The sequence below is a fragment of the Episyrphus balteatus genome, chromosome 1, assembly GCF_945859705.1.
Source record: "Episyrphus balteatus chromosome 1, idEpiBalt1.1, whole genome shotgun sequence".
NCBI classification, from domain to species: domain Eukaryota; kingdom Metazoa; phylum Arthropoda; class Insecta; order Diptera; family Syrphidae; genus Episyrphus; species Episyrphus balteatus.
In genome coordinates, this window is record NC_079134.1 from 130623719 (window position 1) to 130648896 (window position 25178).

A 25178-nucleotide genomic window follows, 5' to 3' on the forward strand; every position below is an offset into this window, starting at 1 on the left:
GAGATTTTCAATTCTGGGGGCGTGGTAACCCCCCATTTTCGCTGAATTTTCATCAAATATTATGGAGCACTTCTGATAGAATCTTATTTAGCTTGGTAGAATCTTATGCAAAAGAAATATCGAAAGCTTGGGATTTTCTAGGGAAAGGTGTACCAAATAATATAGGTTTTTAATTTTACGGCAATATCTTGCAATCTTAGGAATCACAAAACTTTTTTATCAACTATATGTAACTGCAGTCGATTCTTAATTCCGCTAAAGCAAATGGTCATTAGAACTGTGTCAGAGCGAAAAACTTGCCAATATCCTTTTTAAGTATTTTTTAGGAGAGAAATTCATAGTTAAAAGTTTAAAATAGCTCTGCTTACCGTAGAAGAATTTAAGAATGTACCGAATATAAAATGGCCGAATATTCGGCGGCATCTCTAGTTTAAATTGGTACAAGGAGTGATAAGTTGTTTGATATAAATTGCGAGCGTTAGCAAGCAAAAAAATTTTCTTGAAGAAATAAATTTAAACCATTATTAGGCTTTATTTAGCACAATTTTTTATATAAAAACATTGAAAAATTAAATTTTTCTCCCACTGAAATTTTGTAGCAAAAAATTTATATATTCTATTTATGTAGTTCTAAATTAAATCGGGAATACTTAAAACTAAAAATTTTAAATAATCCAAGTTGTTTGGCATGAGCTAATTTTCTAATTTGAAACAATTTGATAATAGAAAAGCTAAAAATATAACGAAATATTTTACATCGGTACTTTTACATAGGTACTCTCTGAAATAAAAGGATAAGATGTCGGAAAGACTTAAATAGATTTAACGGTAATATTTCAAAAACGAGATGTGATCGAATATTTTTGTCTTCGGATTCGAATTCAGCAACCCTTTGAAAAAGTATAGTTTAGTCCCAACACCAAAAACCTTGTAGAAATACTTGTGTTATTTAAAGGGTTCTTAAAGCCTGAACTACATCAAAACACAAAGTCAACAAGGTACAAAAAAGTAAAAAAAGCTGAAAATATAAAAATCACATGTATATTTATCTGACATCTATTGGAAAAAAATTAACTAAAAAAGCTCTTTTGTTTTTGAAGTTTTGAAATTTCAAATAACAAAAAAAAATGAAAAATAAACAAATTACAGTCAACTCCATCTAAGTCGAATTGTCACAAGACACGAAAATTGGTTCGAGTTATATGGAAATTCGACTAAGAGGAATCTATTTAATCTTTTTGTTGCAGGCGGTTTCATTAAAAATGGTGAAAAAGTTCGATTTAGACGGAAATTTGACCTGGATGAAGTTCGACTTAGAGGGAATCGACTGTATTTGAAAAAAAATATTTATTTGTCAAAAGAGCTTTTCTTCGAAAATGACAGGAACTATGTGATCGCAGAGCGACCTTACGGAAAGGATATACAATATTGTTTGAGTGTATATGTTTTTAAAACTTTGTGAAAATTGAAAGCTTGGTCTTGTTCAAGCTTTTTGAATCGAATACTTTTTTTAAATGAAAGAGAGATATACAAACAAGCTACTAGGGGGAAGAAGAAAAAACATCGTGTTTACTTTTTTGACTTTATGTTTTGATGTAGTTCAGGCTTTAAAAGAACATTTTAAGGTGTTTACATAGTGCTTTAGGAAATGATCAAAGAGTTAAAAACTAATTTTTGAAAAATCCCTTACCAAACGTTGTAATGGACCACAAAATTGTTGTTTTTCCTTATAAAAACTTCATCGACACCGACAGCTTCTTTAACGATACGAAATTGGTAAAGACTTTTAGGAAGATTTTCAGATATGTAATTAAATTACTAAAATACACAAACAAACCATTTAGTACTGCAAATATTAGACTTGTATTTGTTTACACTATATCTTTTGATTTTCTGAAAAAAAAAATTCGGGGGGGGGGGGGGGTTAAACCCCATTAAATACGGCTATGCTGCAAGTTTTCATATGCGCTAGAAGAGACAACACCAAAATTATTTAAAAAATCTGTCCATTTTTTTTTTCAAATTTCAGTACCTATTCAGAACATAAATTTTTAAAATTGGTTAACTTTTTTTAGTTGATAAAAAGTACTTACACCTGCTGTTACAGTTAACAATTTTTTCTAAACAATAAGCAAAAAAAAAAAAAACACTAAAGAATTTTAAAGTCATTTTAAAAAAGATAAAGAGGTATAACTAAAGAAGAAAAAAGTGTGCGTTAATTTTAAACAGGATTGTATTAATACCATCCTCTCAGCCAGTATAATAAAGTAAAGATATAGAAGCATAAGAGGTGCAAGAACATCTTTTTAGAATTATTAAAGGGATAAACTCCACCCTCGATGATTTGTTTGAATAATTTAAAAACCTAATATTTGCAACCAGTTTCGATTAAAAGCACATTACTTAGGTAACCTTTTTACTTCCGAAATTATTGTTGATATAACAACCTTCGTTTACTATTGCGTAGTAGGTATTATTTGTTTTTTTTTTTTTGCAATTTTACTTTTCTATTCAAAGGACTTTATCCAAGAAATACAAACAAGAATAAAGCAAGCAAATAATAAAATAAAAATTATTTTCCTGAGTTTAATATCTCGATTTCCTTAAAAAGCAACGCAAATGATAAATGAACATCAAGAGCAATCAAGTTTTGTTTTTTTTTTTTTTTTTATACTCTGTTTATTTATATATTTTTTTGTTTTAAAGGATTTATCTCTAACAAACAAGCACTTCCTTCATAAAACGAAAAATGTCAACAGAAATATTTATGGTTGTCACCAAAAGACACGGTGAGTTAGAAAACTCCTATATAAATACAAGTCCTTTATACCTACCCCACATAATAAAAAAAAAAAAACTAAGACTGCTCCTTGTCATAATTTTTTTTTCTTCTTCTTCTTCTGTTTCGTGCAAAAATTGTATAAGCCATTTTAAAAGATAAGAACACCGTTGGCACTTGAAGAAACTCACAAACGATTTCTCCTGTTTTTGAGCCAAACATTTAGGTGTAGGCCCTTAAAGTGCGATTTGAATAAATAAAACAAAAGCATTTATGTGTGTCGCATGTACCACACAATTTATATGCGAATCTGTATACACATAAACACCAGTAGAACTCTGTATTTCTTCCGATTTCCGTTTTGTAAAATATAAAGAAATATGTTTTGCTGAAAACATATACGAGAAGAAATAATTCGCAATGTTTATTGCGGGGGGACCTAAGAAAGACACTCCCCATATTTTCCAGGATTCAGAGACATTTTAAGGATCACACATTGTCATCGTCATGTGTGTGTAGTATTTCGCCTATTTTAAACCTTCGCATGTTCTCTTGGCTGCTCGTAACATCTTCTCCGGCCCATTTGTTCAACGATAAATCGTTGACAATCCGCATAAATACATTTTCGCATTAAATAACAATGCTTTTGAATTAAACATTATATTGTCTGTTTACATATATACAAAATAGAAAATAGTGTTTGTGTGTGTGTGTGTGTAAGTTTGCTGTTTATGTATAGTATATTTTTATCTGTGCACGATTCTTTTTATTTTGTTATTTTTTTTTCCTTCCTCCACTTTGTCGTCTTTTATATGATCATTAATTTTATTTTTATATATATAAAGAGAGCAAAGTCATATATTTATTTACCACAAAAGGATACTTCATAATAATAATTTATTCCCAAAAGATACTTTACGTATGCGGCAACAATATGGAAGAATTTGACTGGTGCAGAGCACGAAGCACGCACTCGGCTCTATAAATTATAACACTGTCAAAGTGTCAAAACGAATAAAGTACTTCCCAGAAAAAAACAAAAAAAAAAAATTATATATATTGCATCGCGATTCGCGAGATGAGTTCCCATCAAGGATCTTTGAATAATTTGATTGTCATATACACAAGGACATTATCTCTGGATATTTGTATTTTTTTTTAAAGTTCAAAATTCGAAAGAACAGAATGGTTTTTGATGGAATAAACAATTTCTTAATGTGTTCTAGAGAAAAACAAGCTTTATGTTCCACAGAAAATGTGTCCTTGAACTTGGAATGACAAGGTTATTCAATTACGCCTCTTAAGTGTTTAGTGCGTGACTATACTGAGTGTCAGCGTTACAATGAAAAAACCAACAAGTTGTTTTAAATAAATTATGTTAAGTTAAATGTTATGAAGTTTTTTTTTTTAATTTTTTTTTTTTTTCAATTCTAAAAGTATCAACTTTATGAAATTACAAAATGTTTGTATTAGATACTTACTCTTCTGTTATAGTAAAAACAGGTAAAATAGTACAATCTGCAATTGGTCCCAAAAAGCCAATGATTCATTTTATTTATGGTTTTGATGACAAATTAAACATTTTTAAATAAGTTCTTACACGTTTTACGCGAATCATTGGCTTTTTGGGACCAATTGCAGATTTTACTGTCTCTTCGAAAAAAACACCCTTTCACCAAATTTTTTTTTTTTTATGAAAACTCTTATTCTTGCTTTCTATCCCAAAATCAATGTTTTTACCAAATTTCATGGTGACCCATCATTTTTGTTTTCACTCAAAAAAAAAACACCCTTTTAACCATGATATTTTTACAGACACTTTAGATTCTTGTTTCTAATCTTAAAAGTAACATAATTGCTAAATTTCAATAGGGACCACTAATATTACTCTTGTATTACACACTTTTTCAAATATAACCATATTTTCTTTACTTCTAAAAAAAACACCCTTTCACATAAAAATAATTTATAGACTTACATTTTTCGTAATTCCTATGGGAAAGAGAACATATTAAATGAATTTTATAAGGGTACCATTTATACCATTGATTTAATCGGACCTATCTTGCATTTTTCAATATTTCCAAAAAAAAAAACACCCTTTAACCTAAAATATTTGTATAGACTGTTCAGGTTCTTGGTTTCTGTTATAAATGAAACATTTTTACCAATTTTCATTGGTGTAACAATTTTTTCCCAGTTTTTGTGGTACTAATTCCGAATTTCATCATTTCTTGAAAAAAAAAACATCCTTTCACTCAAGATAATTTTGTACTTTTTATAGATTCTTAATTCTTACACATACCAAAAATTTTTCACCAAGTTTTAAAAATTAATAAAATTTAAGTTAGATGTTATGATACCTTCCTCACACACAACTTAACCCATCAAAAAAACACCCTTTCACCAAAAATAATTTTAATAACTTTATGAATCCTTTGTTGAATGAAATGAAACTCACCTTAAATTTAACAGAATTTAAGCGGATTCCACTTGTTTTAAGCGGAAATCGTATTTTTTTTAGAGATTGGGTTTTAAAGTGGACATCATCTTCATTTTTTCTTCGTGTAAAAACAAATATTGTGTCAGCGCCTGTTACAGCTTTAACCCCTTGTACCCAAGATCGTAAATTTTAAAATTAATAATGTGGAACGATTTGCTTTTAACTATAACAAAACATGTTTGTTACTTCGAAATTTACGGAGAAAAAAAAATAAGTTTTAATAATAGGTACATTTTTGTATACAAATGCAAAAATTGAAAAAAAAAAATAATATTTATTTTCAGGCGCTTTCCAAAAATCGAAAAGTTGTTCCAGAAAAACTATCTTTTCTGAATTGCGTACAGTTTTTTAGAGAAATTTGCTTATTTTGAAAAGAGCCGAACTTTCAACACTAACTGAAAATTAAAAACTAATGGTGCCATTTATTATTATGGTGTTCTATTTCGATAAAGCAATATTTAGAAATTACATATTTTATAAGCTTCAAAAGAAAAAAATATTGTTTGTACAGCTTTTCTGGGATCTTTGTTGGTTTGTAACAGGGTTGTAAAAATATCAATTAAAAAAATACATTTGAAATTGAGAAAAATATTTATTAGAAACAAAAAAATTTTGCATTAAAAAAAATATTTATTGAACTGAAAAAAATTTGCATTAAAAAAAAAACAAATTTTTGTGCGCAGTGAAAAATTTTTGTATTAAAAAAAAAATATTTATTGCAAACAAAAAAATTTTGCATAGGTAAAAAAATGTTATTGCATGAAAAATATTTGCATTAAAATATAATTTTTATTGAAAATAAAAATATTTTGCATTAAAAAATATTTTTGGATTGAACAAAAAAAAAAAATTAATGCAAAATATGTGCATCAAATATTTTTTTTAATATTCGTCTAATTTCTTACAATTTTTGGCCTTTTGACCATAAATTAGATAGCTATTTTAAATAAAATATTTAATCTAATGTATGGTCAAATAGCCAAGAAATTCCACGAATATTAAAAACATTTATAATAAATCATAATATAATTAATGCACAAATTTTGCATTGAATTTCTTTTCAATGCAAAAAAAATTTGTATTTGCACTAAAAATTTTTTTAATGCAAAATATTTTTATTTGCAATAAAAATTTTATTTTCAATGCAAATATATTTCAGTTGCAATGACATTTTATATTTAATGCAAAGTTTTTTTATTTAATGCAATTTTTTGTATTTGCAATAAATATTTTTTTTTTTAAACAAATGCATTAAAAAAATGATTTTCTACAAACCTGGTTTGTAACGGAAATAAAATGTCACATAGGGGTGACAAGGGGTTAATGTTCATTGTTTTTGTGCACGTAGGTATTTCTTTTATTTACTACAAAAAAAAGCAAAACTTTATAGGTATTTCTATGTCGTTAGATTATGTACAAACTAGCTATTATCAAAACACATACCTACAAGAAATTAATCAGAAAATTTCATTCTACCTATTCTATTAAGTTTGACTTCTGTTTACAAAATTTATACATATTATTTCCTTCTGTCTACGTCTGAAAATAATGCACATAAATAATCATGTAGAATGTTTAAGTCATTCAAAATGTGTAATTCGATATATTTTATTATGTCAGAAGAAAAGCATATTGAGTAGATTTATAACTGGTCTAGGTATACTATTTTAAAAAAGAGGGTATACTTTCAAAACATAATAAATCATTATTTTGATGTATTTATACCTGCGTATGGTATAAATTTTGAAGATATTATAATAGTTAAGGTAAATATTGGAGAATTAGTTTATATATTTTAAATCAAAAAATAATCTTGATGTAATCTGACAAATTTTATATACAATTTTAAACATGAAAATAATAGTTCTATTCTATTTGTTTGCAAGTCTCTCTCAATTCAGAATTGATAAGTCTATACAACTACTAGAGACAATTTGTATATTTTCAGAAACTGGAATTTCCAAATTTCAATTAAACCTTGTAAACTTACTAACAAGGAATTGTATTGATTCGTTATTGGGTGGCAATCCATTTTTTTGTCAAACGTCATTCAAGAAAAATATTGGTTTTTAATTCAGAAACACCAGCAATGAAGAAATACAAATGGCGGGACACATTGAAGGGCTCATTGGTATTAAATTTCTATTCTTAGGTCATAATACATTTAAAATATTGTACCTAAATAAAATTAACAATTAAAAACAAATGTTACACTCATGAAACAAGGCAAAAAGTTTGCTTTTGGGATAAGAACCAAGGATCAAAAAGTCTTTACAAAAAAGGGTGTTTTTTCGCGCACAAGAGGAAGGGGGTGAAGGTCAAAAATATAGTGCAAAAATTTGTTCGTCGAATATCATCATAAGACACATGTTGTAAAGGTATTTTTTGATGCTAAATCTAAGGACATAAAAATAAAGTCAATACGATTGCTCTAAGAAAAGTTATTGCCGATTAAAAAGAAGGGTGCTTGTTTTTTGACTTTAACAGGTAAAATATAATCAAAACCCATGTGAAAAGCATGCTACACTGATAAAATTTATGGTGAAGGTTTTGGATAAGGCAGGGATAAAAGATTCATAAAGTTTTTCTTAAAAATATTTTTGTTAAAAGGGTGTTTTTTTGATGGGTTGAGTTATGTGTCAGAAAGGTATCATAACAGCTGGCATAAAAATTTTGTTATTTTTTCAAACTTTGCAAAAAAGTTTTGTTTGTTATAAGAACTAAGAATCTAAAGAGTCTACAAAATTATCTTGAGTGTTTTTTTTTTTAAGAAATGATGAAATTCGGAATTAATAACACAAAAACTGGGAAAAAATTAATACACCAATGAAAATTGGTAAAAATGTTTCATTTATAACAGAAAGCAAGAACTCAAAAAGTCTATACAAATATTTTAGGTTAAAGGGTGTTTTTTTTTGGGAAATAGGGAAAAATCCGCGATAAGTCCTATAAAATCATTGGTATAAAAGTCACCCTTACGAAATTTATTAAAAATGTTATCTTTCCCATGGGAACTAAGAATTAAATACACATTTTTTGGTGTAGAAAAAATGCTGGTATATTGAAAAAAAAAAGTAATAATGGTAGATACCCTATTGAAATTCAGCAATTATGTTACTTTTGAGATTAGAAGCAAGAATCAAGTGAATATAAGCATATAATAGTTAAAAGGGGATGTTTTTTTTTTTAGTGAAAACAAAAATGATGGGATAGAAAGCTAGAGTAAAAAGTTTTTATAAAAAAAATTTAGGTGAAAAGGTGTTTTTTTCGAAGAGACAGTAAAATCTGTAATTGGTCCCAAAAAGCCAATTATTCGTGTAAAATGTCTAATAACTTAAGCATAAAAGTTAAATTTTTCATCAACCAAAAATAAAATTAATCAGAAGATTTTGGGACCAAAAACTGTCTCTTCGAAAAAAAAAAACACCCTTTCAACTAAATTCTAGCTTTCTATCGACTTTTTTAGCTATTCTATTCTAAATCCTTTCGAATGCCTTTTCCCAGGCAAAATATTCGCTTCCCACTGCTCCGAACACACTGTAAATTAGTTCCTATTTGCGAACCTATAAAATTGCATTAAACATTAAGGATTTTCAAATAAAACTCCCACTTCGCATGTTTTCTTCTTCATTGTTCGAAAAAGGCCAAAGAAATTTAATTTGTGTAATAAAACTCATTTATATGATTACCTTCCATTTTCTAATTTTACTCTCAACGCTACGCAGCAGCGCAGGTGAAAAATGTTTTGAATTCCATGAACAAAAGCAATTGAATAGAAACAATTCTTTATGCGTTTTACAGCGCTAGCAGCAAAAATATCATCATATACCTACCTATTTTTCCAACTTTATATCCAGCAGCGGTATGCAACGCTGCGTTTGTGTATATAGCATTTAGCCGCGGCAAAGTAACACAGGCATCTTAAAGTGAGTAATTACCAACATCAGGGGCCAAATACGCGCACATTCATTTGGCTAAATTAATTGTTAGCAGAGCACTTTTGCAGTTCGAACAGCGAGATCGCATTGTATTCAAAATATATATGCAATAGAACAATAACTGCTAATGTTGGTATAAGCATATATCCTTGCGCACAGTTCAATTCGGGTAAAGGATTCAGGGGATCCAACACACAACAGCCAAAGCAGGTACTCGTATAGGTAATGCTTTGCCATGCCAAGTTGGCACATCTGTTAACGCCTGTTGGACGTGCATTGAATACCAAATAGTTTGGCAATTTCCAAATTGCATTTCATTTGAATAGTTCTTTGTATTATAGTGAGGTAACAGTTGTTGGTATAAATAAATGAATCTACCTACACACGTTTTTAAAGTGGAGAATAAAACTTGCTCAGGTAAATTATATGACGATTTCAATTATTTTCATTCAAAACCAAAGAATTTGCAAATGAGAGAAACAAGTGAAAAAAAAACTTTTACACCAACTTCTATATAATGTGAAACTTTAAATCAAATTTAAAATGTAAACATTTTAGAATTTGCATTTTGTAAACAATTTGTAAGGATATATAAGAATTTATTTACCTTCATATATTTGAAGTTGTGGCATTTAATTAAATAGAGACCGAATTTGTGCTGCGAGTGGAGTGAAGTATTTCTGTTTTTATTTTTTTTAATTCTGATTAGTTTTACGTTTCAGGGGAGTAAATTGTGTAATTTTAATTATTATGATTAGCTTTTTCCTGCGAACTAAACAATGCTTAATTGTTTTGTCAGCTAATTTCCACCATGTTGTTTTTTTTTTAATCTCTCTCTCTAATTAAATTCATGGAATGAATACATGATTGTCAATTCCAGGAAATGTTTAAGAGACTTAAACCAAATACAAAACACAGAATAACGCAGCCACTAGAATAAATTGAACAGAAACTTTTGGGCTGCGATCGTGAATTGAGCTAAGAGAGATCTTTATTTTGAAATAGCACTCGATGGATTTCGAGGAAGTTTCTTAAATGCATTTTTTTTTGCCAAGGGGTACCCCTTGAATTTTTTCGAAAATTAAAAAAAAAATTGATTTGTAATTTTTTCACCCTAAATACATAAGCAAGTTCACTACGAACTCTTAACTATTTTCAAGACTTTGGTTAGAAAAAAAAACTGCTTTCGAATGTAAGAAAAAAAAAAAAAACAAAGAAAATTTTGGGTACGATCATGAATTGAGCTCAGAGATGAATTTTGAGTAAATTTTTAAAAATATTTTTCAGTTTATTTTTCAACACTATCTACAAAGGGGAGGTGTGTTGGCACTGTATTGCACTGTGGCGTATACGTACTATTTTTTTGTGTTTCTTTATGGGATTTTTTTTTAACAGCATATGAAATTTTATGTGCATGTAATCTTGCTAAATAACTCATTATTTTAAAGTATTTTATAATTTTTTTTTAGGGAAATGAGAGGATTTGCAAGTAGTACCAAAACACCCTGCGAATAAAATGCAACACTTATGAAATTTAGTGAAAGTTGATATGATATTCGAGAACCAAGTTATTTGGACAGAAATGAGAAATATGATTGAATTTTATTGCTCCGAAATTAAATTTAAATTCTATGGAGTTTGGTATAAACAGCATAAGTCCATTTTTTTCGAAAATGAGTAAAGTATGCAGAACTATAAAAAAAAATCTATTTTCGTTTGGTCTTAACAGCATAACTCTAAGTAAACTAGTTCCAAAGATATTCAATGGCCCTAACCACACTAAACTTCTTTTTCTAAAATTATGTTTGTTCATAATTTCATAACTCCAACTTGTGCTATTTTGATCAAGCAAAAATGTTTAAACTTTTAAATAAATGTTTGATGGGCAAAACAGCACATTTCAGTTTATAATTTGTGGTGTTGTCTCCATGTTGTATAGTGTATATGAAAAAATATAAATTTAAAAACAAGATAATTATTATTTTATTTTTATTTTTAATTTTATTTTTAGTTTTAAAACTTAATATTTACAACATTTTTTTGTTTAATTTTTAAATATTGCGACGCGTTTCGGATTTAATCCATCATCGGGCAGAGGTGTAGTTGACGTTTGATGATCAAACGTCAACTACACCTCTGCCCGATGATGGATTAAATCCGAAACGCGTCGCAATATTTAAAAATTAAACAAAAAAATGTTGTAAATATTAAGTTTTAAAACTAAAAATAAAATTAAAAATAAAAATAAAATAATAATTATCTTGTTTTTAAATTTATATTTTTTCATATACATTTCAGTTTCTTTGCCGGGAAATATTTTAATCAATTGAATAGTTAAAAAAAAAAAAAACAAAAGTAAATCGCGGTAAGTCCGAAAGATTTAAATTCCTAATTCCAATATTGGCACTAAGGACACAACTCGAAATAATCTTATTCTTGAACGAAAAATAGTTTGGTCAAAACAACATATCTCACTAAAAAACAAATAAATACGTTTAAAAAAAATTGCATCCCAATATATTTATATTAAATAAAACTGGATTTGGAGGAATTTTTCTAACTTTAAAATGCATTTATCTCAAAACGACGATTTTGTCAATACCAAATTCCATAGAAATTGTAGTTGATTTTCTAAATAATGACAATTTTGAAAAAAAAATTAGTAGTGAAACAAAAACAAACAATTATTTTTATTAAACACTAAAACAGAATGTTTGAAATTTATACAAAATTGATGGAGAAACATGAGTAGTTGCATAAGTGAAAAAAAAATTGCATATATCGACACATTTAAAAAAAAAAAAATTCTTAAAAATCCAAAAATGGGTTTTCGAGAATTTAATAATAATAAAAATAATAACAGCTAACTAAACGCCTTCGAATAGGAATCGGTCAAGTCATTAACGAGAATAGAGAAGAAAAAAAAAAAAAACAGTTTGAAAAAAAAGTTTTTGAAAATATTTTTTTATGGTTTTATGCTTTATAGGCCTTGTAAAACATAGTAAAATGTCATATTTTATTTTTTTTTTTTCAAATTTTTCGTAAAGAAATACTTTATTTGATCTTTAGATATTGTAAAAATTCCATTCAATCAATTACAGTGGTTTTACTTGTTCAGAAGATATTTAGAAGATATCAATGATATATAAAACATGTCATTTAGATAAAAAATAAACCAAAGACTGTCCAAAATACTATGTTTTCTTATCTTTGTTCACACATTAACACGTTATTTTGAATTAAAATTTATTTTAATTATTTCCGAAATCAACGTGGTACTTTTTATTAAAATCGGCTGCCAAGACAGAAAAAAAACAGGTAAGACCACTTAATTGGTTGATAGTTCAAACACTTTAATTGTTATCGATTTCAAAACCTTATTTCCCAAAGTACACAAATTTCATTTTATCAAAATCGTTAGAGTCGTTTTCGAAAAAGGTTTTCCATATTGGTCATATGGCAGGCACCGTAAAAAAATCAATTTTCATTCTCTAACTTAAAACGAATCGAGTTATTGATTATTTGGTCTGTTGCCTGATATAAAATAACTCATACTCATACTCATGAATTATTTAATACCTATGGCTGATGGCAAACCGCGTCATTAAAATTTGTGTATAGTCAATTTTTGTTTTACTTGATATTTCACACGTTTATTAAATAATTAATTAACAATATTGTTTATTTAGTATTGGTTGTTAAACAAATATAATATTAAATTTTATAACACCATAGTTAAGGAGATTCTTAAAAAATATACACATTGTTCCTACATAATTTTTGTTACAAAATATTCAATTCCATTTGACCCATATATTTTTTTTTTTTGTTTTTTAGCTGGTACGAGTATATTGAACTATCACTCAATTTATAGAAACAAAGTTAAATAAACAAAGGGTCAATTCATGTCAGGGAAACAATTCGTACATTCAGTATGGAATATATTCATAGCCCTTGCATTTATTTATTTATTTTTGTATGTTTCATGCTGATTGCGTGGGGTGACTCTTTGACCCATACATCGTTTATATTTACAGAAGAATATTTCCTCTTCACTTAGTACAATGATTTTAGCCCCATTTGTTTTTCAAGTCATATATTATTGTATATCTAACTCAAAAAGAATTGTGATTGTTGAATGGGGATACACCCCATTGACGATTGTGAAGTCTTCTAAGGGTGCAAGTTATAAATCAAATACAAACAATTTTTCAAAGAAACATACGTTTGCTCAGTTAAACGAAAGGGAAACAGAATGTAGAAGAAAAAAAGGTGGACAAAATTCTTATTTGAAAAGATGTTGACTTATAAAACTAAATAAATATAAAACAGGGTGTTTCGTTTTATAAAAATTGAGATTTCTTTTAACAATGTGTGACAAATATTTTTATTTTTTATTTACAGGTATCCTGGATTAGAAAAAAGGACTACCATTTGCTGACTGTTGGTCTGACGACATACAGTAGTGATGAACGATTTAGCGCCACACACCTTAAACACTCAGAGGTAATGTTGAATATAAAATTAATTTTTTTTTCTTTGTTGTTGAAAAACTAGTCATTAATGTAAGAAGCTTTTTATTTTCAAAAATAAAATGATACCTATCAAGTTTAATATTAAAACTGGGTTTATTAATAATAACTTAAATCAATTTAATAATAACAATAATAATTCAAAAATAATGGTTAGTAATATGAATCTTAGTTATTAGTAAAATTCATGTGTGACTAAACATTTTTGCTGAATGGGAATTTAAGTTTCCTGGCCTTCATGATACATACGTATTAGGGTGGGTCAAAAAAAAAATCGAAATTCGTTTTTTCGATTTTGTACTCCGAATCGATTGCTAGACACCTCTAGAATATACACACCAAATATGAGCTCTTAATATTAATGGGAAGGTCCTCCGCTTCGCAATTTTTCATTTTAACATCAAGCTTCTACTAAAAAAAAAAACATAATTTTTTTTAAATCGACCTTTTAGCAAATTGTTTTACAAATTCTTGTAGGAAATTAAACGCTCTACAAAAAAGGCCTTAAACACTTTTTTCGTTTATCTAACCGTTTAATAGATATTTGAGGTCCAAAAATCGAGAAAATCTTTAAAAATTCGTTTTTTGTTCTTAATTTTGTAACAAATTGAAAAATTATAATAATCAAACGCGCATGACATATTCTTGTAGGAAGCAGATTGCTCCTCAAAAAAGGTCTTGCTAACTTTTTTCATTAATCTAACCATTCTAAAGATATTCGAGGTCAAAGTTAAAAAAAATTATAAAAACAATTTTTACTTTAAATAATTTTCCAATTCATTGAAACTTCATTATTTTCAAATTAAGATGTATTATTGTAGGGGCTTAAACGTTCTACAAAAAATTCCTTGGCATCAAATTGATTGCTTCAACCGTTTAGAAGATATTCGTATCCAAACCAATGCCCACTGATTTAAATAGTTTTCTTATGACCCGTATGCATTGCGATTTGGATACGATTATCTTTTTAAACGGTTAAAGCAATCAATTTGATTCCAATGAATTTTTTATAGAACGTTTAAGGTCCTACAAGAGTATATCTTGTTAATTTGAAAATAATGAATTTTCAGTGAATTAGAAAATTTTGAAAAGTAAAAAATGTTTTTATAATTTTTTTTTAACTTTGACCTCGAATATCTTTAGAATGGTTAGATAAATGAAAGAAGTTAGCAAGACCTTTTTTGAGGAGCAATCTGTTTCCTACAAGAATATGTCATGCGCGTTTGATTATTATAATTTTTCAATTTATTACAAAATTAAGAACAAAAAAAGAATTTTCAAAGATTTTCTTGATTTTTGGACCTTAAATATCTATTAAACGGTTAGATAAACGATAAAAGTATTTAAGGCCTTTTTTGTAGAGCGTTTAATTTAATACAAGAATATGTAAAACAATTTGATAAAAAGTCAATTAATAAAAAAATGTTTTTTTTTTAGTAGAAGCTTGGTGTAAAAGTGGAAAATCGCGAAGCGGAGGACCTTCCCATTAATATTAAGAGCTCATATTTGGTGTGTATATTCTAGAGGTGTCTAGCAATCGATTTTTCGGAGTACAAAATCGAAAAAACGAATTTCGATTTTTTTTTTTACCCACCCTAATATTTTTTGGAAAGCATATATTTGCCCCTGACTTCACGATTGAATAGAAACGCTTTAACTGTCACGGGTGGGACAGCTGTAGAGTACATTATTGGTTATTGCTTCAATTTCAATTTTAATCAAAACTTAAATGAAGAGTCGAAATTGGAAAAATAAAAACTACTGACCACCATCATTATATGTAAATACGGTCAAACTAAATACTTATTTCATTGAAAACATTTAAAAACGTAAAACTTGTCTAACAGCACGGATCTGTCAACTTATGATTCTGAACGTTATGAGATCTATTTAGACAATCGCTGGCAAGCAGTGTTGCCAGAATATTTTCGAGGCAAGGAGCCGATTATGAAAAATCTTAGAAACAAAAATAGCCGCTTTCAAAAATGGTTTGTTTTGTTTTTTTCCCTGAGTTTTAACAAATTATCATGGACCTTAACCCCATAATAAGAAGTCTCATTTATTGCTTCTACACATTTTTAGTGGTCAACAATAACAATTACAAAAAATCTGTCAGTCAAAATTCTACCAGCTTTTGTATATGCAACATTAACTGTAAATGCAGTGTGACCAAAATAGGAAAATTGTTTTTTCTCAAAAACGGCTCAAACGATTTTGATTTAACCCATTTCCGGCTAACTTTGCGTTTTCGCAACGTCATGTTCGAAAACTTCTGGAACCCAACTTATTATAGTTTAAAATAAACTAAAAATAGATTTTGAAAGATAGTTCAATATAATTATTATCTAATCGACCTGTTTTTGGATTTTTTTGTGAAAAAATTTGTTCGTGCTTTTTTAGGACTTTTAAAATTCGAGCTCTTGAAAAATTTGAGGTAAAATTTTTGAACGCAATTTGTCATTTTGTTTTCAACAATTTTTGAAGTTATACTTCTTATGGGAGGGTGGGTATGAAAATTTACTTTTTGACAAGAATGTCAAAGGGATTATGACGCGATCACCCTGGGTAGCAGGGCTGTCGTTTCACCTTTATAGTAGGCAGTACTTTAGTATTTAAAAATGCAGTACGCCGCAGTACGGCAAACATAAAACACACAACACGTTGCAAGTTACATGGGTAATGTGGCAAGTTGCATGTGGCAAGTTGTATGTTTCAAGTTGCATGTGGCAAGTTGCATGTGGCAAGTTGTATGTGGCAAGTTGCGTGTGGCAAGTTGCATGTGGCAAGTTGCATGTTGTAATTTCCATGTGGCAAGTTGCCAGGGTTGCAAAAAGCTCACATTTTAGCTCAGCTCCCTAGGTACCATAGCTTAGCTCATTTGAGCTGAGCTGAAAGTGAGCGCCCCAACTTCCAACGCCTATATCTCGGAATTTTGAAGAAAATGAAAAAAAATTTTTTTGATGCCAAAAGGTAGCGGGGACTCTAACCTACATTTGAGTACAACTCTCATGCCTGTAGGCCCACGCGTTCTCGAACCGGGAGAACTTAGAAGTAAAAAAAAAAATAGGCACGATTCTGAAAAAATAGGCATGATGTGGCGGTTTAACATGGAAGATGATTTTTTAAAAATCTGACAATGTGCAAAGCGTAGGCCCATGACACAAGCTATCATTTGGCATCACTCCCAAAAATTGCTCTCAAGCGGTTTAGCTTCCAGGAGCGTTCAAAGATTCGGGGATTTTTCGAAAAAAAATTTTACCCCAACTTTCAAACACGATTTTCTCGGAATTTTGAAAAAAATCGAAAAACCGGATTATACCACTATCGGGTAGCTGAGAATATAAGCTTTCATATGTCACCACTCCCCTGTCTCTAGATCAAAGCGTTTCAACGCCTATATCGCGGAATTTTGAAGAAAATGAAAATAAAATGTTTGATGCCAAAAGGTAGCGGGGACTCTAACCTACATTTGGGTACAACTCCCATCCCTGTAGGTCCACGCGTTCTCAAACCGGGAGAACTTAAAAGTAAAAAAAAAAATAGGCACGATTCTGAAAAAATAGGCATGATGTGGCGGTTTAACATGGAAGGCGATTTTTTAAAAATCTGACAATGTGCAAAGCGTAGGCCCATGACACAAGCTATCATTTGGCATCACTCCCAAAAATTGCTCTCAAGCGGCTTAGCTTCCAGGAACGTTCAAAGATTCGGGGATTTTTCGAAAAAAAATTTTACCCCAACTTTCAAACATGATTTTCTCGGAATTTTGAAAAAAATCGAAAAACCGGATTATACCACTATCGGGTAGCTGAGAATATAAGCTTTCATATGGCACCTCTCCCCTGTCTCTAGATCAAAGCGTTTCAACGCCTATATCGCGGAATTTTGAAGAAAATGAAAATAAAATTTTTGATGCCAAAAGGTAGCGGGGACTCTAACCTACATTTGGGTACAACTCCCATCCCTGTAGGTCCACGCGTTGTCAAACCGGGAGAACTTAAAAGTAAAAAAAAATAGGCACGATTCTGAAAAAATAAGCATGATGTGGCGGTTTAACATGGAAGGCGATTTTTTAAAAATCTGACAATGTGCAAAGCGTAGGCCCATGACACAAGCTATCATTTGGCATCACTCCCAAAAATTGCTCTCAAGCGGTTTAGCTTCCAGGAGCGTTCAAAGATTGGGGGATTCTTCGAAAAAAAAAATTTGCCCCAACTGAAATGAGCTGAGCTTATGGTACATAGCTCAAAATTTGAGCTGAGCTGTGAGCTGAGCTCAGCTAACTTTTGAGCTTTGTAGCAACCCTGCAAGTTCCATTTTGCTACTACTAGTGCTGAAGCGCACACAATTCTCATAAAATGACCATATCGCACATTTTATGCGCAATTCATTTACTTTCGTTAACCATATACCGTACGTTTTGAACCGCACAACATGAGTAAATTTCACAGAATAAATTGAAAACTACATGGACGCAAGGGGCCTTACCAATAATCAAATTTAAAGCTCAGTTAAATATTTAACTGAGCTTTAAATATTTCTCCATACCAATAACCAATTTAATAGTCAGGTTAAGGGTTAACGCCACGTTAATTTTATAGTTGGGAAACTGAACTATAAACTCACGGTTAAATGTAAACGCACGGTTTGCACTGTCATTTGACAGCAAAAAAAAAAAATTGTCAAGTCACGAGTTGTTGAGAAAAATTAATAACATTGGCGGCAATTTATTAAATAAGAAAATGGAAAAATGTATTGTTTATAAATATTTATATTTTTATTAATAAATATTCATTACTTTCAGAAAAGGCTGAAAAAGAAAACTAACCCCCTGAATACAATGGTGTAGCTGTGGCTGTAGCTTGTAGCGCAAGTTCAAGAATTCTCAACTTTTTGCTCAGCCGACGCCATTGTTGTTTCCCTCAGTAAAATTTTGGCAGTACTACAAGCCACAGCTACACCATTGTATTCAGCAAGTTAAAAAGAAATAGAACTGCAAATTTTCATCGTCGTACTTCACGACACGATAGAAGAACTTTTTTTTAAGCACTTTTGGCTTCCTTGCTTGGGCTCCATTTTTTAACTTTTACAACCAAAATAAAAATATATGAAGATATGTAGGTATTTTGTAGTTATGTTTGTGTTCATTATTACATTACATGCATAAAATGTCACTTCAATGATGTCATTTTGACAACAAATGTAATAGATCTGGTAATAGAAGCACAATTAGTTAAACGCGTCTTTATTTTGATTATTAGTATACACTCAATTTAACGCGACGGTAAAATTTAACCCGACGATACTTAAACGTGTGTTTAGCGATTCATTATTGGTAAGGCCCAAGGAGGATGAAAGAATTAATTTATTGTTCACTTGATAAAAATGTAAAAAAACGAAGTGTGGATTAATTAATTTAATAATAGAAATTAAAAATGTCAAATGAAATTCATTTACATTTACTGAATGAGAAGTATAACTTCAGTCGCGTGTACATGTACACACACTCTTTTTTTTAATACTCAGTGTATTTATATCTAGTTCATTTCTTTATAAAAATATTTAAGTAAAACTGATTTATATTCTATGTAAGAAATTTTTTTAAAAATAATTTTGATAAGGTCCATTTTCGGCGAGCGTTGCGAAAACGCAACGTGAATTTTCCGGAAAATCAGAAGCTTTTCCAAAATTTTTTTTCACATTTCTTCTAATTAGATAAAAAACAATAAGTGTGTAAGATTTCAAGTTTCTAAGTCAACTGAGTAAAATTTTCAAAAAAATCATTTTTAGATTTAACAAAAAAAAAAATTACATGTCACTCAGTATTTCCTCTTTATAGCATACAACAAAAATATTTGTTTAGTTAAAAAAAATTTATTAATTTGACAGAAATTTTTATAAAATGGCTTTAAACTGTACTGCTTATAATCTCGTAAAGACAATAACTACAAAATTTTTGATTTTGATTTCTTTTGCATATTTGGGCATTGTTTCTAATTTATTCTCATTTATTTTTTTAGCTTTGGTCTTCAAATAAGCCAGAAAATTCCAAATTTTGTTTGATTTGTCTCAAATTTTTAAACTTAATTTTGTATACTTCATTGCGATAAGCGTGATTAAGTGTTTCCCTCTTTAACTCAGAAATATGAAAAATGTAGTAAATGCCTTTACGAGATTATGGGTAGTGTAGGTACCATTTATTTTCGCAAATATTATTCAATAATTTATTTCATTATTTCGTCGCGTCGCGTCCAACAAAAAAAAAACTCACTAACTGCATAATAGAAGTAAGTGAGTTTTTCCTTTGAACCGACGATTTATAACCTGTATTTACTAGAATTTTTGTCAAATTCATAAAATCACACCCATATTTGCATTTTACTTAACGAATCTAATTCAATTTTATCGAATACTCAAAAGTTTCCAAAAATAGTTTTCTATGAATAAAATTGAATTGTTAATGCACGCTAATAGAATGAATTTTGTAGATTTATTTATATTCTCTACACAACATCGTACATATAGTTGATTTAAATTCGATTTCAATTACCTACCTGATTGTCTGCATGTTCACTATGCGCAATACATGACTGCCTAACATGTACAAAAGAGGAAACACTTGACATGTGACGGCACAAATTCATCTCGAGATTCTATAGAGTTCTTCTATACTCCTTTCCTCTGTTAAGCAGATAAAAATAGTTTTCGGTAGAATTATTTTCGTACAAAAAAGCATTGTCTAGAAGGAACAATAAATTTCTTTCTTCTTGTATGTCTATCTAGTAGGTAGGTATCCACATTCATTTCATCCTACCCAGCCATGGTTTTATTGGAAAGGTACCGACTAGTTGAACAATAAAAAACTTTCGTAAGTTTATTCCTGGTATTGTTAAGGATGTAGGTCAAGTACATACAACATACAGAAGTTACGTAAAAATTTAAACTTCAAACGAAACTTCTTGTCTTCAGAAAAAAAGGGCTATATTGTAGATTAAACGCGCTGGTCTTTTGATCAAACTGTTTACAAAATAAGTAATTTAAAAAAGCGGCAACCCAATAACCTTCAACTTTTTGTGAATTCACTGTTTTTTTTTTTTTTAACTAGTTTACCAACCTTATCAGTAAAAATATTAAATATTTTACCAATCCCTGCATTTTCAATCGTCAGTTAGGCTATCAGAAGAATAAATGTCAATATAAAAAAAACTTTTATTCCTAGGAATATGCTCTAACTGAGGTTTATCTGACTATCGAAAAAATAGCCCTAGGAAGCTTAAAGTTTCAAAGTTAATATTAATGATGGGAACTATCGAATAAAAACTATCAAACTATCGATAGTTGTAAAATAGTCTTAAATCATTCATTCATTTATTTACTATTTTCGAATAGTTTTTTCATTCGATAGTTTAGTTACTATTTTCATTCGAATAGTTTTTTCATTCGATAGTTTAGTTACTATTCTCATTCGAATAGTTTTTTCATTCGAATAGTTTTTCATTCGATAGTTTTAGTTTTCTGAAACGATAGTTTTTTATTTGAATACTTTTTTTTACTATAGTTTTTATTCGATAGTTTATTCGATAGTTTGTTCGATAGTTTGTATTCGATAGTTTTGTTCGATATATTTTATTCGAATGAACTATTCGATAGTTCAAATCATTCAGTTACTAACTATCGATAGTTCAAATCATTCGATAGTTCCCATCACTAGCTTTCCTCATTCGTATAGTTTTCTTAAACGATAGTTTTTTTTCATTCGAATAGTTTTCTTAAACGATAGGTTTTATCCGATAGTTTTCTCATTCGAATAAGTTTTTTTATTCGATAGTTTATTCGATAGTTTATTCGATAGTTTTATTCGATAGATTTTATTCGAATGAATAAATGAATGAATGAATGAACTATTCGATAGTTCAAATCATTCAGTTACTTACTATAGATAGTTCAAATCATTCGATAGTTCCCATCACTAGCTTTCCTCATTCGTATAGTTTTCTTAAACGATAGTTTTTTTCATTCGAATGGTTTTCTTAAACGATAGTTTTTATCCGATAGTTTTCTCATTCGAATAAGTTTGTTTATTCGATAGTTTATTCGATAGTTTTAATCCGATAGTTTATTCGATAGTATTTATTCGATAGTTTTATTCGATAGATTTTATTCGAATGAATAAATGAATGAATGAATGAATGAACTATTCGATAGTTCAAATCATTCAGTTACTAACTATCGATAGTTCAAATCATTCGATAGTTCCCATCACTAGTCAATATGTGATTGAATCTTGTTGTCCTGGGAATGAAAAAGAGTTGAATCTTCTGCCAGAAAATAAAATTACAACTTGACACGAAATAATAATACTTTTTATGTGAATATTTGATTTATAATTTTAATAGCATATCCTTATTTCCAATTTCAATTTTATAAATATTCAAGTAAAACCACTAATATAAAATTTTTCTAACGTATTTTTTTTTTTTTTCTTCTTCTCGATTATTATGTTCATCACACATATCCCAATGGATAAAAATCCTTGACATTCATTATTATAAAAATGCTTATTGCTCAATGGATAAACCTTGAAATAAATTCCCCCCATGGTTACCTGACATGGATATGACAAACAACAACACCAAAAACAAATTGTGTATACGTAAAAATAAACAACAACAACAAAATAAATCCACATAAATATGATGCTTTTGGGGGGTATATGCGGATGAACACACGTACTTTTGGTGCTGTGACCTGATAAACGTAATCGCACATCCTTCATACCCTGACTATACTGGCATATGGTATATTCTCTCTCTGCTGGCATCAACTATATTCTCATCGATGGATGGATATTTCATCACATCACTCGGGGGGTGCATCATGGTTATTTTTGTTTGTCTCTTCAATATACGAATGACACGATATGGGGCATGAATGAATATTATGTATGTTCGATGCAATAAAATATCTTTCAACTTGATGTGTGGGAATGTAAAGGATTGGACGCTGCAAATAAAATTCGTGCAACTGCGTGACGCTGGCGTCTATGAATGTCAGGTATCAACTCATCCGCCCACATCGATATTTCTTCACTTGGATGTAGTCGGTAAGTTGTTATGGAGATTTTATATGTAATGAAATTCACTTATAAAAAATATTTTTTTATTTTTAAAGTTTTAATTTTTCGGACATACGGCGATTTAATTTGTTTTATTTTTTAAAAAAGAATATAATTTAATTTTGCTCTTGTTTTTCTTATAAATATTAAGATTAAATTAAAATTCTTTTGTATTATTATCATTTTTGATATTAAATAACAACATTGGTTTTTGGGAGAAGTTAATCTGGAAAAGAAAAGTATGAAATAGACACATTTTGTAGAATGTCTAGTAGGTACCTCCTGTTTAAATATTTCGGATTTTTTTTTTTATTTTCTTCTTGTGTTAAAACTGTTAAAATAACGATGCACAAATGTTTCTTTCAATATGTTTTTCTAATATCCATATCAAAATGATAAAACTTAATTTCTTAATAATGGCTTAAAAGATTTTGATGAACTTGCGTGTGTTGACGTAAATAAGGTCGTTTAAGTTAAAAACCATTATTTTGAAATTTGTAGGCGATTCAATATCTAGATTTCAACGAGAATTTGTATGGAAAAGAGTTAAATAAATAAAAAACATTATTTTAGCTTTACTAAGAAAAATTTAATTTTTAAACAAATTCTACAATTTTTGACGTGATAACTTCTTATAAATCGATGAACCATGGCAGCCACCACAAAAAAGTAACGCCATTTTCTAACGTTACACTCTCGCACTTTCGCAGTGCGGCAAAAAATTTCAATTCAAAATTTAAAATAAACTATTAGAGATACAAAAATCTTCTATAGCTTATTTGAAAGATAATAACCTAAAGCTTAATCCAAATGAAGGATTTTTAAAAATTTTGTCATTTAATAGGGTAAACAAGGGTAGAACGGAAAGATGAAATTTGGGCTCAAATCTAAACGCGAAGTCGTAGAGAATTGATTTTTTTTGCTATAGATAGATGAGATTAATTTTAGAATAACTGCATTTAAGAAAAAATTCTAAAAAATTTTGAAACTAAGCTATAACGTTTTGTTTGAACGTTGTACACGTGTTGGTGTTATGACAAAATGATGATTTTTGGTAAAGGTAATTTTTTTTGATTCCAGGTGAAAGATGAGAGAAAAAAAAGTAAGGCGTCTGATACGGATTTTTTCCAACACTCTGCGTTTCGAAATATGAATTTTTGAAAAACACCTTGTTTTTTTTAGGGGTATATTTGAATAATTTTTGATTTTTAGCTTATTTTTGGAGCTTTCAAAAAATCTCAAACTTATAGGACATGCATAGGTTTTGGATTTATGCAAACATGTACAAAAATTTGGAATTTTTAGTGAGTTAAGTGAGTTTTGACTGAGTAACAGAAGAAACAAGTTTTAAAAAACACGTTTTTTAACCGTTTTTAACCGATTTTCATCGTTTTTTATTTTTATCTTTTTTTCGTTAATAGCTACAGGAATAAAGTATATAGAGTAATGATAGACCATGACTACAACTATATATGTGCGAAGTTTCAATCATTTTCGTAAATTTCGAGATAACGGTAAAATAAAATTTTAGAATTCAACAGGTTATAACTTTTGACAAAGAGCAGATAGAAATTTTATTAAACTTTTCTGAGCATCCTGATACAATTACCTTTCATTTGGTATATTACACATAACGGTAGACTAACTACAAGCTACACAATGTTAAATCAAGAAACTTGCGAAAAACCTCAAAACACCAGTGGAGATCTGTTGCCCCATGAACAGGCACCAGAGTAGGAAGTACCGTAATCTGAGTCTGGAAATTCGATATGGTTGACTTTAAAAAATTCTAACTTTTATTGTAGGCATCACAAAAATAAGATTGAACCGTCATGTGAGCTGAAAGCTGAAATAATAAGCTTTCACATGATATAAAATTTAATATAGGTTATCATTGAAAAAAATTAATTATATCATGAGAACATAAAAATAAATGTTTTTTATGCTTTTTTTGATGAAAATACATGGAGTTCAAAAAATTCTAGTTCTTTTTGTAGATGTCTCATAGACCTGATATACAGGGTGTCCCAAAAGTAATGGATCAAACGAAATATGCTGATAGGCCAACTTAAGGGCTCTCAGAATTTGGTAACTTGTTCATCCCAAATCCTTACGGTTTTCGATTTAATGCATTTTTTGTGAAATTTCGAAAAATGCCGACTTTGCATCAGTATTTTGCTTCCTCCGCTCATAATTGATTTTTGTTTTTTACAATTCTTCCACTAAAACGTTGCCTAATAACAGGAAATAATTAATTAATCAAAATATTTTTTATTTCATACGCCATCTTGCTGCAAATTAATTAACAGTT

The 25178-nt window shown here is 29.1% G+C and overlaps 1 protein-coding gene across 3 annotated transcripts in view; it reads left to right on the top strand.

The window, feature by feature from the left end:
* The window catches only part of LOC129907556 (uncharacterized), a 242264-nt gene that overhangs the window by 189464 nt on the left and 27622 nt on the right, over positions 1–25178 (top strand). For all 3 annotated transcript variants that reach the window (XM_055983837.1, XM_055983836.1, XM_055983835.1), the window contains exons 3-4: positions 13625–13726; positions 22747–22855. In XM_055983837.1, coding sequence (XP_055839812.1) covers positions 13625–13726; positions 22747–22855 — 211 coding nt within the window. The remainder of the gene's footprint in view (positions 1–13624; positions 13727–22746; positions 22856–25178) is intronic.